At 36.2% G+C, this 18,604-nt stretch overlaps 1 protein-coding gene across 1 annotated transcript; it reads right to left on the bottom strand.

Annotated features, from left to right (window-relative positions):
• Nucleotides 1-4,363: 4,363 nt before the first annotated feature.
• Nucleotides 4,364-17,991, bottom strand: LOC137951830 (inositol phosphorylceramide glucuronosyltransferase 1-like). Its single transcript, XM_068798768.1, has 11 exons — nt 17,749-17,991; nt 16,267-16,504; nt 15,776-15,896; nt 15,232-15,417; nt 14,600-14,763; nt 13,350-13,457; nt 13,026-13,163; nt 12,766-12,912; nt 5,860-6,142; nt 5,533-5,656; nt 4,364-4,756 (listed from the first exon to the last, which is right to left on the bottom strand). The coding sequence occupies exons 2-11, from the start codon at nt 16,501-16,503 to the stop codon at nt 4,615-4,617; spliced, it is 1,650 nt and encodes a 549-aa protein (XP_068654869.1). The 5' UTR covers nt 16,504; nt 17,749-17,991; the 3' UTR covers nt 4,364-4,614.
• Nucleotides 17,992-18,604: the final 613 nt, after the last annotated feature.

The following is an 18,604-nucleotide window of genomic DNA, read 5'->3' as shown; positions in this document are numbered from 1 at the left end:
CACATTCTCAATGATATCCTTAATTTTACCAAAACCATGTTCGACTAATAAGTTTAGAATATGAGCACAACAACGCACATGAAACAACTTTTCACTACAAAGTAACTTCCTATTTCTTGAAAAATCATATTTCAAAGCTCTCAAACAAACATCATTTTACGTAACATTATCAACTGAGATATTAAATATTTTATTTTAATCTCTCAATCTTTTAAACATTTGTAAATAACATCTACTATGTCAACACCATGACGAGGATGAGGAACATGCACACTCAAGACTCGTCTTTTGTAGCTTCCAATTACTATCAATAAAATATCCAGTAAGAACCATGTATTCGATTTTTTTTATTTTGAGACTTCTAAGGATTTGTGGTAAGACTAATCTTATTAATCTCTTTTAATAAATTTATCAATTTATTTTTTCTCTGCCTCGTACACCTCCACACACTCCTTTTAATGGTCTTACAGGATCTTTTTCCATAATTCACATTTGTCATCTTTATTACAAAATTAAATCACTCCTCTTCTATTATGATGAACAAATGCTCATGAATAACTTTCTAATGAGCAATGAATACTTTCATTCTAGTTTGATCATATTTACATCCAAAATACATAAAATGAAGGCCAAGTGAGCTCTGGTCAACATTAAACACAACTTATTGAAAGTTTATGGTTTTCTTTTTCTTATTGTCACTTTTCTACTAGGGCAACATTTAAAATTGTGACTCATATGTGAGGGTTTAGGTGTATCTTTTTGGGTTACTCTCGTACCCAAAAAGTATATGTTTGCTATAATCCTTCTCTTTGGAAGTTAATTGTCTCCAGGGATGTCACTTTTTTTAGGACACATTCTTTTACTCTTCAAAGTATGCTCCTCCAGGTCTTTCATCTGTTCATGTAGCTCCAAAGCCTGTTGTGCCACTTGATGCGGATCTACTTCAGCCCCCTGAAGCTTTGGTCGATACCACACGTGTGGAGTTTACAAATCCCTCTAAGGTAAGTCCATTTTCTCCTATTGCATTTGGTCCATAGTTTGATACGAGGCCCATAGTTCTTCGAAAGGAAGCTAGAATTTGCACTAGGCCCTCCACTTCTCATCTTATATCCAATTTTGTTTGTCACCTTTGTTTATCTTTTTCTTGTTGTCAATTTCTTACATCTATTTTTTCCATCTCTGTCCCACGGTCATATTAGGAGGCTCTGAGGCATCCAAGACGGAAGGCGGCAATGGAAGAAGAAATAAATGCATTATATGAAAATCAAAGTTGGGCTCTAGTTCCACTTCTCCCTAGCAAGAAACTAGTGGGTTATAAATGAGTTTTTACTATCAAGCACAATCCAAATGGTTTTGTTCCTTGCCTTAAGGCCCGCCTAGTTGCAAAGGGGTATACTCAATGCTATGGAGTAGATTATGAGGAAACTTTCTCCTCGATGGTTAAATTAAACTCGGTATGAATGTTATTATTACTCACTGCTAATTCCTCTTGGCTGACATATGAGTTGGATGTGAAAAATGCATTTTTGAATGGTAATAATAAAGAAGAAATATATATGCATCAACCACCTGGCTTTGTGGTTGAGGTGGAGTCAGTACGTAAATTGAGGAAATCTTTATATGGCCTTAAACAGTCTCATGAAACTTGGTTTGACAAATTTAGCTAAGCAATGTTATGATTTGGATTCAACCGGTGATCAGTAGATCATTTCATCTTTGTCAAGAATACCTTAAAAGGAAATAGTGTTATTAGATGTTTATGTGGACAATATTGTCTTAACAGGTAGTGATACAAACAATATAAAAGAAGCCAAAGAGAAGATATACAAAAGATCTCGAAGTTCTAAAATGTTTATTGGGTATAGAAGTCTTCCAGTCAAAGCATGAGATCATATTATCTCAGAGGAAGTATGTTCTTGATCTACTTGAGAACACAAGGATGATAGGATGTCGACCAGCGGATACTCCTATGGATGCTAACACAAAGTTATGTGCACGTTCAAGGGATGATGTTGATATAGGTAAATATCATAGACTTGTGGGCAAGTTTATTTACCTCACAGTGACCGGATCAGATATATTGTATGCAATTAGTGTAGTGAGTCAGTATATGCATAAACCATAGCTTACCCATTGGCAAGTTCTAGAGAGGATACTAAGATATTTAAAAGTAGCTCTAGGGAGGAGGCTTCTTTTAAATAATCATGGTCACTTCAACATAGAAGGTTTTATGGATGCAGATTAGGTTGGATCACCTGATGACATGAAATCTACTTCTAGGTATTATTCCTTTATTGGATGTAATCTGGATACATAGAGAAATAAAAGGCAGAATATTGTTGCGAGATCCAATGCAGAAGCAGAGTATAGTGCTATGGCCCACGTAGTCAGTGACCTTCTATAAATCAGATCCCTTCTCACTTAGTTGGGGTTCTATATACGAGCCTCTATGGAATTATATTGTGACAACCAAACAATCATTCATATTACTTCAAATTTGGTATTTCACGAGAGGACAAAACATATTGAGGTAGATTGTTATTTTATAAGGGAGAAATTTCAGGCTAGTAACTTATCTCTCAATCATGTTTCATCTCAAAAGGACAGGTGGTAGACATTCTTACAAAACTAGTCACATCCCAACTATATGTGGCAAGTTAGGTATCTACGACGTTTTCTCTCCCTCAGCTTGAGGGGGAGTGTTAGAAGTTAAGATCGAAGTATAGTGGCATGATGTAATTTACCTTTTTGATTTTTGTCCCTTTCTTTCCCTTCTTAGGGTCGATGTAATTATGGTTCTTCTCATTATTATAAATAAACATTGAAGAGGAGGATTAGGCACATCACTTAACCTAATCCTCCTCCATCCTCTCCCAATCTTGTTTTCTCTCTTCATCTTCTCTCACACTCTTCTCTTCTCGTTCTTCTTCTCCCTCACAACTTCATCTTCGACTTCTCTCTCTCTCTCTCTCTCTCTCTCTCTTTTGTGCTGATTATCTACTTCATTATCATGGTATCCCAAACCCAATATTTTTTATTCTTATGTAATAGGGTATCCATGCCCCACCTATATAAATAATCTTATGTAATAGGGTATCCATGCCCCACCTATATAAATAAGAAAGAGAGGGGGAGGAGCTAAAATGTGCACTCTCTCTTAACCCCTAAAGTTTCTCTCCTCAACTTGCGCTCTTGCCTTCTCCTTCTCAGCTTCTCTTCTTTTCTTCCTTCTTTCTTCTTCTTTTGTCTTCTCCTTATCAAATCAAGTTATCCATGGATTAAACCCTAGAATTCAACATTATCAATACTATTAGATTTAGGATCCCATTTAGTGAGTACTAGACGAACTAGATTAAGGTGAAGAGAGTAGCAAGAGTGAGAGAGAAAGAAGATGTAATCGGGTGAGAAGACAAGGAGAAAAAGAGGAGAAGAGAGATCGACTAGGAGAGAGAAAGAGTGAGAGAAGGAAGGAGGATTAGGTTTAGGTGACGTGCCTAATCCTCTCCCTCAATGTATATTTACACTAATGACTATAATTACATCATTACCCTTTACCCTAAGTAGTGAGAGAAATGAACAAAAATAAAAGAAAAATTACATCATGCCATTATAATACGGTTCTATCTTCTAACACTCTCGCTCAAGCAGGGGGAGAGAAACATCGGAGATACTCAGTTTGCCGCATATAGTGGTTTGAATCTTGGATGTGACTAGTTTCGTAAAAATGTCGACCACCTGCCCTTAAGATGAAACGTGTCTGAGAGATAAGATATCAGCTTGAAATTTCTCCCGTACAAAGTGACAATCTACCTCAATGTATTTTGTTCTCTCATGGAATACCAGATTTAAAACGATATAAATGGTTGCTTGATTGTTTCAATCTAATTCCATAGAAACTCTAAATCCTAATTCGGTATTAAGGTGTTTGATCCATAGAAGCTCACTGACTACGTGAGCCATAGCTTTGTACTCTACTTCTACACTAAATCTCGCAACAACTTTCTGTTTTTTACTTTCTATATTGAAGTAGCCATAATTTTTATAGAGAAGTCATTCCCCCAAAGCTCCTTTTAAACATCTCCAAGTTCAATTCAATATCACCCCCAAGGGTGGGGAAGTTCACTTTCCCTCTCATATGCAGTTTCTTTATTATATTTGTTAGGAAATTCATGTTGTTATGAATCTCCTAGTACAATCACACAAATTGGTTCCTTCTCGCTGCCTCCAGTCCTGACGATCATTGCTGTGGTTCCTCTGCATATCGTGAAATTAACGAAGAAATTCCCCCATCCGTCTGATCTCATAACAACAGAATCCAGAAGAGAGAATAAATTTGATTTCTTCTAAATTCTTTCAAGGTAGGTCAAATAAACAGCACATTCCTTAAGAAAAATCAATCGTTCTTGCGTTCCTTACAGTTGGCCAGCAATGACAATTATAAGTTTTGCTACCCTTGTGATAATCATTCCCCATCCTGGGAATGTAACACAAAATCAAATCACTAAAAAAACAAAAAGACTAGGACTGGCATGATAATGTACACATTACATATATTTGGAAGATCACTAACTCAATTACAAAATAAATTTGGTTATAGCTTCAATTATGATTTTATCAACACAATAAACAGAAGTTCCTTGCACTTGGAATGTCAGGATCTTCAAGTCCTCTCACAAAAGCCCTGATTGAAAGATGCTCTGAAGCATAAGTCATGAATGAAGCCAAAACCAGCCCTCCAGCCACAATCAAACCCAACCTGTTACAAGAAAAACTTCAGGAGTCTAACAACAATAGAGACTCCATTCCGCACCCCTACTGCTTCATCAGTCAATATGCTGCATAGATCATGTATTACTGACACAATGAGACGTGACACGTCTGAGTACCAATGGGTCAAGGGGTCTGACTTAGATCCCCCAAAAAAATAAAAATAGATTAATAACATAAAACTAAAAATAAGGTTACAAATACATTATTAAACCTACTAACAAGATTTTTTAAAAGATCCAAACTACTAATACTTTATAATTTATCTCAAATTAGATAGTGTAAACTTCAGATCTAAGAAAATTCAAATCTTTTAAGTATTAGGCCCCCACAAGCAATTAATACCATATCATCCAAATTGATGACAAGAAAGCAGTCTGTTAAGTGATTAAAACCAGAAAATTACAGTTACAGTTACAGCTTCAACAAGATAGTCTAGTAGTTGAGTAGCATTAATAAAATGATGATCATAGAAGTGCTTTTAAAATGCTCATATTTGTGTGTTAGAAATTTTATTAAGATACTCACCATTAGTACCAAATATTTTATTAAATGGATCATGTTTATCTTTTACTTTTCTGCAATTTTTTTTACAGAAAACTTTCACATTTTTAATAATGATTTGGATCAAATCCCAAACATTGTTTTGCCTCAGACAAGATGAATCACCTCAGCCAACTTGTAAGTTTTTAGGCACCTTGATATTACCATGACCAGATTCCTTCAACCATTATCCTACTTATAAGCTGAATTGTTTTAGCATACCTAGCAAAAAGTGCAGTAATCCCCAAAAGACACGGCAATGAAGGGCCAGCCACGGCCAAAAATGCCATACTCATGCCATAAGACCATGAGGCAGCATCACAAATAGATGTCTGGCGCTGATGACCTATAATAACAAACAAAGAATAAACAACCAAAGAATATTTTTAATAAAGAAGAATAACAAATCACTGCATTTTTTTAAGGTTGATTACACACACGCCCCTTACTCCTGGTGAGACTTTCAACTAAGAACTCACATTAGAAACCAACCAACCCCCAACACACACCCACACCCACACATGTTTTCGGAGAAGGAAGTAGAGATACCTTTGTTGGAGCTGTAGTCAGTTTCATCAACATGAGAGGTCCCCAATTGAGCTGCTGCTGCTGCCTTTCCCCACTCATAGATCAGACGAAGGTAGCTTCCAAATAGAATGAAAAATACAGCAAATGACCATTCATAGGTCATCAGCAAGCCCGTCCAAGGCATGACTTGGCGAGGGACAATTGCAAATGCAATTCCTAAGGATATAATAGCACTTATGAAACAAGCAAAAATAGAGATGGCACCCAAGTATGCTGGTATTTTCGAGTGTGTCCAAGTTGAGAACTGTTGAAACAAACAAACTAGGAGGTTCAAAGCAAAGAAAAAAGGAGAGCTTTTATCATAATCAAGAATGTTGAATTTCAAGCAGTAACCATCACAAATTCTGCATGATGCTTGGATGTGTGTGTGCAGTTATACATAAACATTAGAAAAGTGAAGATCGAGGAGAAAATAGAGAGAAATTGAGAAGTGGAGAGAGGGATTGAGAGAACTCAAAAAACTGATTTCGTTGAGCATCGTGCTCGACCACCTCTATCTAATAAGTGGATTAACTCAATTATAAAAATGGCCCTCTTAAACATAAACAACTTAAATCCTTATATCTCGCATTCTACAAATCTTATTTACATGAAATTCAGTCTATTGACATAACAAAACCTGAAGAGTAAGATGACAAGGAAGTCTGTAACATATGCAGAGGTAAAATGACCAAAATACCCCCAAGTAGATTTTTTAACACTCCCCCACAAACTGGAGCATATATATCCATAAGGCCAATTTGTTGCAGAATATCATAAGTTCACATTTTCCCAAAACTTTAGTAAACACATCTCCAAGCTGATCTTCAGAAAGGTCATATGGGGTTACGACTTCCTTCTTCATTAGAACATCCCGAATAACATGACAATCTACCTCTATGTGTTTCGTCCTCTCACGAAACACTGGATTTCTGGCAATAAATATTGTTGCTTGATTGTCACAATATATAGCCATGGGCTCATCCTAACAAAATCCCCTCTTGTTTTACGGACCTTACCCACATCGATTCACTGACAGTGAGAGTTATTACTCCATATTTTGCTTCAGCACTGGACTAAGCTTCAACATTTTGTTTCTTACTTTTCTAACTTATCAAGTTTCCACCAAGAAACACACAATATCAAGTTTAGAACCAGCATAGTCAGCATCAACATAAGCTTCAATTCTCAAGTGATCTCTAGGTCTAAACAAGAGAACTTTTCAAGGTGACCCTTTCAAATATTTGAAAATATTGTGTTGCTTACAAATGAATTTTCTGTCGGCATTCCATAAATTGACTAACCACACTAATCATAAAAGAGATATTTGGGCAAGTTACTGTAGTAAGTATATATATAAATTTTCCAACCAGCCTCAAAACATTGTCATATCACTAAGTTCAGCACTTTGATCACCATGAAGATCATGTCCAACTTCCAAAAGAGTGTCAATAAGTTTGGCTTCACATACTCAGGTAACATATCTGTTAATACAAGGTTTTCCTTACCTCTTGTCACTTCAATGCCCAAGAAATATTTTAGCAAATCACTTGGCTGAATTTTTCAAACCACACCCATGAACTTTATTTTAAGCCATATATTGTTTTCTTGAGCCTACACACTTTACGCATCTCCTCTTGAGCAACATACTCTGGAGGTTGCTCTATATGAACTTCTTCCAGATCACTATAAAAGAAAACATTTTTTTATGTCAAGTTGGTATAACGACCACCCTTGTTTGCAACAATGGAAACCAAAATCCTAATAGAAGATAACCTGGCAACAGGAGAGAAAATCTCAAACACATCAATGTGATAAGTCTATGTGTAACATTTCGCCTTGAATCTATCTATGAAACCATCAGCTTTATACTTCACAATATACACCCGTCTACACCCAACAACAGCTGCTCCAGTGGGTAAGTCACATAACTACCAAGTCCCCCGATCTAACAGTACTTCCATTTCAACATCCATATGGTTTGCTTCCACTGTGGAAAAGAAAAAGCAACTTGCATTAAAAAGGGAATAGTGCAAGAAGATAGAGACCAGACAAACTTTTTATACCGATCAGACAATGAATCAAAAGAAACAAACTATGACAATTAATAACGAGTACTTGTTCTTACACCTTTCTGTAGGCAATAGTAAGATGTCAGTCACTTACCTCAGGATCCGCAGACGAATCAGGGTCATGGACCAACACAAAAGAAGGAATCTAAGGAGAGGGGACTCGTCATTGATGATATACCTGTAGTGGTTTCTTAACAATAACACTCAGTGACACGCTAGAAATATCATCCACTGGAGAGGAATAACACACCCAGTATCCGTAGAAGAAGGAAGGATAACATCTGAAGAAGAAGATGCAAAGAAAGGAGTATCCTCGAAAAAAGTAACATCAGCAGATACAAATGTTTTTCTCGTATATGGACAAACATTTGTACCCTTTCTGTGGGTAAGAATATTCCAAGGAGAAGCACTTGACTACATGAGGTGATAATTTATCTCTAGACTAACCTAGCACATAAGCAAAACAAACACAACCAAAGACACGTGGTGATATAGGAAACAATTTAACAGAAGGAAGTAAAACCGGTATAGGAATTTTACCCTCAAGGACAAAAGATGGCATTTTGTTGATGAGAAAGCAAGCAGTACGAACAGCATAACCCAATTATGACTTATGTACATTCATATGAAACAACAAGTACGTGCCACTTCCAACAAATGTCGATATTTACGTTCAACTACTCCATTTGGCTTTGTGGTAAAAACACAAGACGACTGATGAATAATTCCTTGACTTTGACAGAACATATCGAATTTATGATTCATGAACTCAAGACCATTATCAACGTGCAAGATATTAACAAAAGTGGCAAACTAATTTTTTATTTCATTGTAAAAGGTTTGAAACACATCAAAAACTTCAAATTTCTTTGGAAGGAGATATTCCAAGTACACCTACTGAAATCATGAATGAATGATACAAAATACTTAGAAACCAAATTGTGAAGTTGGGTCCAAGGCCCATCCCAAAATGACTAGCCAACTTAGGAAGCCTCTTTCTCAACTAATAAACTCAAGATCTTTGTACTCACTAATCCATGTGGGACTATTCCTTAACACTCCCCCTCACGTGTAAGCCCTCTTTTGTGGCTCTACAAGTGGATAATTTGGGTGGAGGCCCACATATGAGTACCGGCTTTGATACCATGTTAAGTTGGGTCCAAGGCCCATCCCAAAATGACTAGCCAACTTAGGAAGCTTCTTCCCCAACTAATAAAATCAAAATCTTTGTACTCACTAATCTATGTGGCACTATTCATTAACACAAATAAACTAGGTCCAGGACAAGGACCTCAAACATCAGAGTGAACAATCACAAAAAACTATCTTGTGATGTGAAGCTGGAAACGAACTTAGATCACCTTGCCTAGTTGACACGATTCATACAAAAATGAAAGACTGGAAGGACATTCAAGAAAGAGCTGAATCAGTTTTGGTGAAGATGGATGACTTAACTATAAGTGCCACTGAAGAGGTGAGACTCCTGAGTGTAATCCATGTAAAGTATTATCTAACAAATATTCTCCAAATAATATAATCCACCCCTCTCATGCATGTAACCAATCATCTTCTTCGTCACGAGATTTTGAAATACACAATGACTAGGGAAGAAGGTTAACAAACAATTCATTGATCTAGTTAGCTAACAAACTGACAATAGACTTCAAGAAAATTTAGGAACTAGTAAAATAGACAAAGGAGGCAAGAAGGATGCAAGAGTAATAGTACCAACTCCTTTAACAGACGAAACAGACCTATCAACTAACGTAACATGTTTAATATTAGAAGACACTCTTAAATCAAAGAATAAAGATGACATAGTTGACATATGGGTAATAGCCCTTGAGTCAAAAACCTAGGTGGATGAAGGACACATATAAAGAGCAAGCATACCTGAACTTGCCAGAATGGCAGTAGGTGCAGAAGTCTAAGCGACAAATACAAAAGAAGAAGCAGCTGAAAGTTGAGCCATACGCAGTGCAATCTATTGTTGTTGTAGTAGTAATTGGTGCATCTCATATGAAGCCCCTGGTGTCACAGTATTAACCACCTTAATTGATGTCTCACTACTATCATGAATGGTCGAATTTGGCCATGCTGGTTACCAAATTTAATCCAACATCTATCCAAGAAGTGGTTTGTCCTTCTACAATGGTTATATTTTCTCTTCTCTCCTCCTTACCATCACCTCGACCTCGACCTCTGCCTCTACTAGTATTATTACAACCCCTGGATGATTATGTGAAACCAGAGGTATTAGGTGTAGAAACATCCACCACTTTAACTCCTCTACCACCTCTGGTACAACTATAGTTTCAGCGCGTATAATTATGTTAAAAGTGGTAGACAGTGAAGGCACATCATCTAATGCAAGTACTTGTACCTTTATTCCATCAAATTCAAAACTCAGTCCATCAAGAAATTTGGCAATCAACAACTGATTATGTTGTTTCCTTAATTCATGTTCATCCATAGTTAATGGGTGATAAACATTAATCTCCTACCAAACTCCCAAAAAACTCACTATAGTATTCAGTAACAGATCTGTTACCTCTCTTAAGACCAAAGAAATATGTGCACAACTCATACACCCGAGACAAGTTATTCTCTTGTGCATACAACGATTCTAAGGATACCCACAAGGCTTTTGCAGTCTCGCAGCATGACTTGGTTCCTCAATTTGGAGTTATACTATTGACAGTCCGACAGTCACCAGCTTCCCAATCATCAACTTCCTAGTCATCATTCATAGGAACTGGAGAATCATCTCAAATATATTTTGACTTCCTCTTGGCTTTCACGTACACTCTGACAGACTTAACCCAATTCAGATAATTTGGCCGATACAGCTTCTTAGAAGTAATGACAATTGTGTCTTTTTCATCAAAACTACTAACTTCTCTTGATGGAGAATATACCTCACCTGAATCAGCCATACCAGCAGAATAATACTCAAAAAAACCCTAATTTCGTTTCCCAAATCAATATGCCTGGACCAAGTGCATGGGAACCACTTCAAAAAATTAGAGTAAGGGTTACAATATGAGGTGTGCACTTCAAAGTATCTCAAACAACTCCAAATACTGAAACCTAGAAAAAATTAATCCCAAATACAACCCACTTAGGGGTGACGTCAACCTGTGGCAGAGTGATGTAGGCAAGGGGACAGGGTAGTGTGGCACACATTTCAAGAAATAGGCAATTTGAGCCTAGCAAACTCTCATGAGGCAATTTTAAACCTTAGAATGCTCAATAGGCAGTAGAGCCGTTAACCTTAAGGTTATGGCAAAGAAAGAATAAGAAAAACTAGATTTTTTTACGAACCAGTCAGTCACAAAATTTGAGGAATCCCTCTCCTAGGAGTTCACACCCTTCAATAGAGCAAGCTGATGATGACTAAGACCTCCAGATGCGATCTACTACTCTGATACCACGAAAAAAGTGAAGATTAAAGAGAAAATAGAGAGAAATTGAGAAGAAGAGGAGAGAGGGATTGAGAGAACTCAAAAAACTGAGTTTGTTGAGGGTCGTGCTGGACCCACTTCTCTATTTAATAAGTGGATTAGTACAATTACAAAAATTCTTGTCTTACACTTAAACAATTAACTCTTTATATCTCCCATTCTACATATCCTATTTACATGAAATTCAGTCCATTGACATAATAAAAATGTAGAGTAAGATGACATTGAAATCTGTAATATATGTGAGGTAAAATGACCAAAATAACCCCGAGTAGATTTTCTAACAAACATATTTCAAGATCCTAGGTACATTGATGGGTGAACCAACTTTAAGACCAGTCAGTGTTGAAATATCCTTCTTTTGTACCCTAAAAAAAAGGCAGTCCTTCCAATGAATTCATTTTGGCAAGCCTCGAGGATTTTTTATTTTTTTTAGGCACAAAAAAAAAAAAAATCCTCAAGGATTTTAGATATCTTTGAGAAGAGAGTTTAAGATAACGATAGGGTAAAAAGGATCTTTACATAGAAAGAGAAAACAAAATCTCCCAAGCTTTCAACAAGCTAAACTGTGCATTTCCCTAGATCTACACAAACTATGTAAACCTAGCTGGTAAGCCAGATTTATTTATTTATTTATTTATTTTTTAAGATAGAAGATTTTTGTTCAAAGCAAAAAGGCAAGAGAAGAAGAGTGTCAAAGAGAAAGGAAAAATATCCTCTTACTCAAAGAGCAAAGATCTGAAGGAAAACGTAACCTAATGATGCATATTACAGGAAATCAGAAAGGAAATTTTTTTTACGAAGTTCTTTCATCAAACATCCACAACAAATTTTCCAATTGCAGACAGAATAGGTTCAGAGATTTCATGAATTGAAGAATCATGTGGTTGTTCTTCAAATTTCTGCATTCAGGACTCAAGAAATGCCAGTGTTAATCACCATCATCATCATCATAATTGTGAAAGCTTTAGCAAAGCTAGATTCGTTGGGTAACATAAATTCTTTTTAGTCAATCATATCATTTTTTTGAATAATGTTTAATCAATCATATCATTAGACTGCTTTTATTTTGGTTTCAAAGTTTACCATCACAACTTCCATCCATGTCATTATATGCCTCCATTTACAACTTGCAAGTCCATCAACTAACATGGATAAAACCCTTCTCAAGGCGCTCTATTACAGCTATCAAATGTCTAAACTATCTCAAATGCATACTTTCATATGCATAGGTGAAATTCCTAAGTGTTCAAATTTGAACAATCTGGAATATAGATATTAAATGGGGATTTCAGCACAACAAGGCAAGCCTGCATAGAGCATAGATCTCTTAATTGTACACAAAAGCTAACCTGTTGATTGGGATTAACAATAGATGAAGAAGCAACAGCAACTGAGGAATAAGTAGCAAAACCACCGGCTGATTTAACCTTGTAATAGAGATGTCTAGCTTGATCACAAATGGAATTCCTAAAATTTGCAACAGACCAATTCCTGTGCTACAATAACCAGATGAGTCAACCCCATGCTCATTTTCACAATTTAAAGCACTTAACCACAGATTTTTTATGTGCATGTTTTAAGGAATAATCTACACATGAGAAGTGATTACCTGAAACAAAGACTGATAGTAACAGAAAATCAATACACAAAAGGGAATGAGAAAGAGAATTTTGATTAGAAGCTGGTCCCTAGGATTCCTGCCTCCTCCAGTCCCTGGAAGTGATTCTTCCAGTTGCTCACGTACATTCTGCAATATCAGACAAACCATGAGGATAAGTGGTAACAACATTACAGTAACAGAGGCAGATGGTCTTTTACTATCTGCTCAGTGCTTCAGAGGTGTCAACACATGCCTACGTGTATCTGAAGAGAAAGGTAAATAAGAAGGACAAATATACTGCACTGCTTAAGTTACAGGATCTTAAGTAACCACCTGCCAGACATCAACTGGTTTAAGAAGCCATGCTGTCCACCAATCCCAAGGTTTAAGAGGTCCAAGGGTGTAGTGAATAATTCGAAGCTCGCTTTCATCTACCATCCACTGTCACATATAAAAACATATAAATTTTTTTTTTCTTTTGAAAAAGATGTATTAATAAAACGAGAGAAAATTACAAAATTTGAGGGAGCAAGTCCCTTACAACTAGCGATTATAGGTTAGCTCCCATAAAAATTTTTAAAAAATAAAATAAAAACATATAAAATTAGATGTATAAATTCAAGTGAATTACATTACAAGCACAAAAATAGGTTTGCTTGTGGTAGCAACCAAACACATATAAGTGTATTCTTGATATACAGAGTGTCATCTCATGTTTGCAACGGTTCCCAAAGTCTTATTTGTTGATCTGACCAACTGACCATTCAGAATAAGCTAAAAATAACATATCGACATGTATCCAATATATATAAGAACGTTACTAAATAATGGGTCCATTAATCATTCTGAATCAGACTAAAGCAAAATATCAAAATATACTTTATTTTACAAAAATAAAAATACCAAGGCAGGTCATTTTAAAAGAACAAGTTGTAGATGCAATCTCTCTTGGTATGGCTTGTAACATATGGTGTTTCAATTTCTTTACAGTAACCCAATATCTCGTCTTCAGGGTGCAGCCACCCTTGATATATGAAAGTTTGAACACCTATTTTAGTAATTTGAAAACCACCACTAGGGACTGGTTCATTCTAATTCACATGGTGAGGCTGATCGTGACATCTGATACTCCTTCCACCAAGGGAAATGGTCCAAACCTAAATAAACTGCCTCACATCACTGTATCCAGCATGTAATATATTATCATTGAACTACCATTGCACTTTATAGTGAAATCAAATGTCATCAACAACAACCAGCTGAAAGGTAGTCAACTACGAAGAACGGAGGTGAGGTAATATCATTTCAAATAGATCATGCTATATAGGCTAAAAGACCACAAAAGGCTAAAGATATAGTGAAAAAACTCAAAGACAAACAGCGGTGACAAAAAGAAACTGGAACAATAAATATTCATCCCTAAACAACTGACTACTTGCAAAACCTATTTTACGAAGTGGAGGCATACAAGCCAATACCAACTTGCCATCCAAATTGCATGAAAAGCAACCAAATTATATGAGAAAAGAAAAGAAAAAAAAAAAATTGGTGGGGAGATGTGGGGGAGGTGGAGACAAACGCACCTTGTTGGCTAGCATGTATAGACCAACATCTGCATTATATAGAGTAGACAACCTCTGCATTTCAGGCTCAGGCCTTGAATTGATTTCATCCAGGGTTAAGCTTGGGTCAAAAACATGTGCATTGGCAAATCCAACATAATATGAATTTAGAAAACCTTGATCTCCTGTTGGTGGAAGAATTATTAGTTTCATAACAATAAGTAAACCAAGTATGCAAATAAAATGTATCAGATACAGATGAATAAACTATTCGCACATATGCTAGGTCAAGAGAATAAGCCTCCCTAAATACTCCCATGAGATGGGTTGGGTATGATCGGCAGAGATGTGGTACTGCATTCTTAGAAGAGTGTTGATGCCAATTGAGAAACAGTCAAGTAGTAGAAGACCAACATGACAAGGATGGAAATGGTGAGAATGGGCTTAAAGAAAGTTAACTTGGCAAGATCTAGCAAATGATATAGGCAGATGAACGTAGCTGACCCAAATATAGTTGGGATAAGGATTTCTCATGATGCCAATTATGAGAAAGACAACAAACATGATCATGGTAAAGATGAGGAAGGTAAAATAAAACCATATAAAACAATAAATATACAAAAATTAAAAGTTAAAAAAAGGAAAAGACAAACCTCCAGTATATGAATGCAAGGTCCCAACTTGTCGCATCATGTCCCTAAAAGTTGTTTCAGATGGCTCCACTACCATGACTCCAGAATTCATTCTTTCAGAATGCTTCAAGTTTGCACAAAACTTACCACACTTGAAAAGATCATCTATATTCTTTACCACTATTGTATCTGCATCAAGATATACAACTACAAGGAAAACAAAATCCTGGTAAATGTACCTAGAGCAGAGACCATACATGACTTGTAAGAAATACATTCCATGGAATAAAAAGCTGCCTGAAAGACATGCTTAGGAAATGAGTATTAAAGCAGAAAAGACAAAATTTCCCTTTTTATTGCTTTTAGGTACTATAAATGACTTCATTTCACAGGAATCTATCCAAACCAGTAAACATCTTTCATATACACATGATGCACTTAGCTATACAGTTTACCAAACACATATCAGCATATTAGGTGGTCTAGAATGAAAACAAGAGCACAAAGAGAAAAGTGGACACTATAAGACATAAAATTCAGCAAGCAAACGAGGAAAAACAATTACCTTTCTTATAGTTTGTCATGTTAAATATTTTCAGTTTTGTGTAGACTCCCCAAAACCTCTTTGGGCGTACTTGATTTGGGTTAGCCAAAAGACTTATAAACTCCACAGTCCAGCCATCAGCCTGATGATCAAACAACATAAAACAAATACAAAACAAAAACTCCAACTATCAGGTGCCCATCAATCAATACTAGTATTAGCCAAGATATTAAATAATGACAGACACTTGGTTTCAGAATGAATTAAATCTAACTAATTTGAGCCCAAAATAAATAGGAGGATTAAAATGTTTTGATAAAATGAACCAGGATAATCAAACTGGACTCACTACTTGATGTTATCACTACATTTTCACGATTAAAGAGAGAACTGAAAAATTCTATAGAGCATTTTAGAATACTAAAATACAATTATCTTTTTAATGGATTATACCATGGGTCAGTTCCCTTGATTTACATGTAAGACAGGAAAACAAATAGAAAAACGTTTACCTTGAGAAGCTCCTTTGCATAGTCAGAAACACCATCAGAAACGAGTACAACCATGTCTTTGGTCGATCCAGTCTCTCGAATCGACTTGCCAAGCACACGAACTCCAAGGAGAAATTCATCTCCATAGAGAAGTGTGACATAGGCCTCTTTCTGAGATCCAGAAGTACGAGGACATTCTCTTGCGAACAACACAAACAGAAGAACCACGAAACCAACCTTTGAAATGGCCGTCTGCATCCTATTTCAACATCGAAAGCAGATTAAACAATATAAGAAAGAGGTTTTTAGTGCAACTAACAACAAGAACCAGCCAATAGCAAAGATGAGACCAATCAAAAACAAATTCCAAGATGTCTATTTTAGAATTAATTTTCTCAAGAATGAAAGGGAGAAGACGTATAAGAAGGTGACGATGATGAAGAAGAAGAAGTTTTGAGTAGGTTAGAATTTTTTTAATTTTTTAATGATCAAATCTGAAAGAGAAAGAACAAACGAGATACAAGAGGGAAGAGGACTAGCACAAGTAGCTCATATAAATAAAAACACGATAAAAACAAATTTCCAATACATTTGTCGTTACCTTGATTAAAAATGAAACATTTTACAAGGTTGATGAACCCCCCCCCCCCCAAACCTAGGTTAAAAATGAACATCTTACAAGGTTGTTGAACCTATAAACTCACAAACATTTCAAAGCCAGATTGAGTTTGAGAAAGAAAAGAAAAAAAGAAGCCATTTAGAAAAAGAAAAGAAAAAAAAGTAGGAAGAGAATAAAATCTTTGTTATAGAAAGCAAGTAAAACAAACAGTAATATAATACATAGTAATCACCAAACACCATGAGAATGACGGTGAAATCTGATTAGATCAGTCAGATTTGAAACCAGAAAGGAAAATCTAACCCAACTCTTTCTGGTGGAGGCTCCGTCGCTCCCATCCCTCCAAGTTTCAGCCTGAGTTATCTAATCAGATACATCGCTCTTCAATCATAAGAAGCGACTACCTGATGTAAGTCTTTATGAGTTCCTTATGCGATAGAACAAAAAAAAAACAAGAGCCAATCATCTTCATCTGGTACAGATCAACTAAGCGATCTAATAAACACAAATTAGATGTTTTTCGAGTTGCTAAATGCATCAGATCCTTAAGAGGAAAAGCTAAAAAGAAGAATGATTGCAAACCCGCTCCATCCCCCTCCAATAACAAAATTAAGACGTAAAATAACATAAATTCCAGCAAAGTAAAGGAAGAGAAAATAAAATGAAATTGCTTACCAGCTTGAATGAAGTAAAACCCATTTGCACAATCAAACGGAGAAAGATGATTAAAAACACAGAAAAAACAAAAAGCAAAGAAAAAAATTCATTAAGCATATCAAATGCAAAACGAAGAAAAGCAAATAAATCCATCGGGGAAAAGTTTTAAAAAATTAGGGGGGGAGAATATTAAAAAAACTAGGATTAAAAGAGAAGAAAACCCTTACAGTCTAAAATGGACGTCTTCGGAACTGATAGAATGCAAGATCGTTAAACGGCCACAACCATAAAGAACCGAAGTCGATTCACACTAGCGGAAAGAAGTCGATGACGGAGCACCGGGAGAGCGGTCGTTCGAGAGAGAAGCAACCGGGAATCACGTCGCAGACGTAGAAGTCAGCGTTCAGTCAACCAGAGACGCTGCCGATCGGTACCGTTTCAGTGGTCGCAGGTGAGGAAAAAATGCAAAAGAGAAAACGATTTGCGGTACGGCTTGTAAGACTCAAACCAGAGGGCATTTCAGAAACGCGATTCTTTCAAGAGAAGCATACTGTAAGAAGCATGTCAGAATCACCCATGGTTAGTTGTCTTCATCGAACACTATGCTATTAAAATCCGCTGAATTGAAAGGCCGGCGATCAAATTTGACGGCGATAGGATTTAAATTCTAAAAAACAAAAAATGTCGAGATTTTTATGAATATTTAACCAAAAAGTAAAAGTAATTGAAAATCATCTTTTATCTCTAGATCTTATTAGTATCCTACTACCAAATTAGTTGAAATTTTGTTAAAATTTTCTTACTAGTTAATAGCATAATTTCTAAGTCCGCTCAAACATGTATCAACCCGTAGACAAACAGGAAGGAATAATAAGCCTCAAACATGATTTTCCATCTCTCCGGACTAAAGGAGAATACAAGGGGAGAAGCGAGTCTTTCCACTTCTCTTTCTCTTTTCCTGCTCAAGAGACAACAAAAAAAAAAAAAAAAACCAAGGGGGGAAGGAAGTCTCTTCCGTTTCTCTCCTAAGTTGGGGAGAGAAATAAGGGGAGAAAGGAGTTTTCCATTTTTCTCTTTCTTCCT

The sequence above is a fragment of the Aristolochia californica genome, unplaced genomic scaffold, assembly GCF_029961685.1.
Source record: "Aristolochia californica isolate CCGP_79_NKW_82.1479 unplaced genomic scaffold, dmAriCali1.0.hap1 SCAF_15, whole genome shotgun sequence".
In the NCBI taxonomy this organism is placed as follows: domain Eukaryota; kingdom Viridiplantae; phylum Streptophyta; class Magnoliopsida; order Piperales; family Aristolochiaceae; genus Aristolochia; species Aristolochia californica.
Note: the sequence above shows the minus strand (reverse complement) of the source record. Positions and strands in the feature narration are given on the sequence as shown.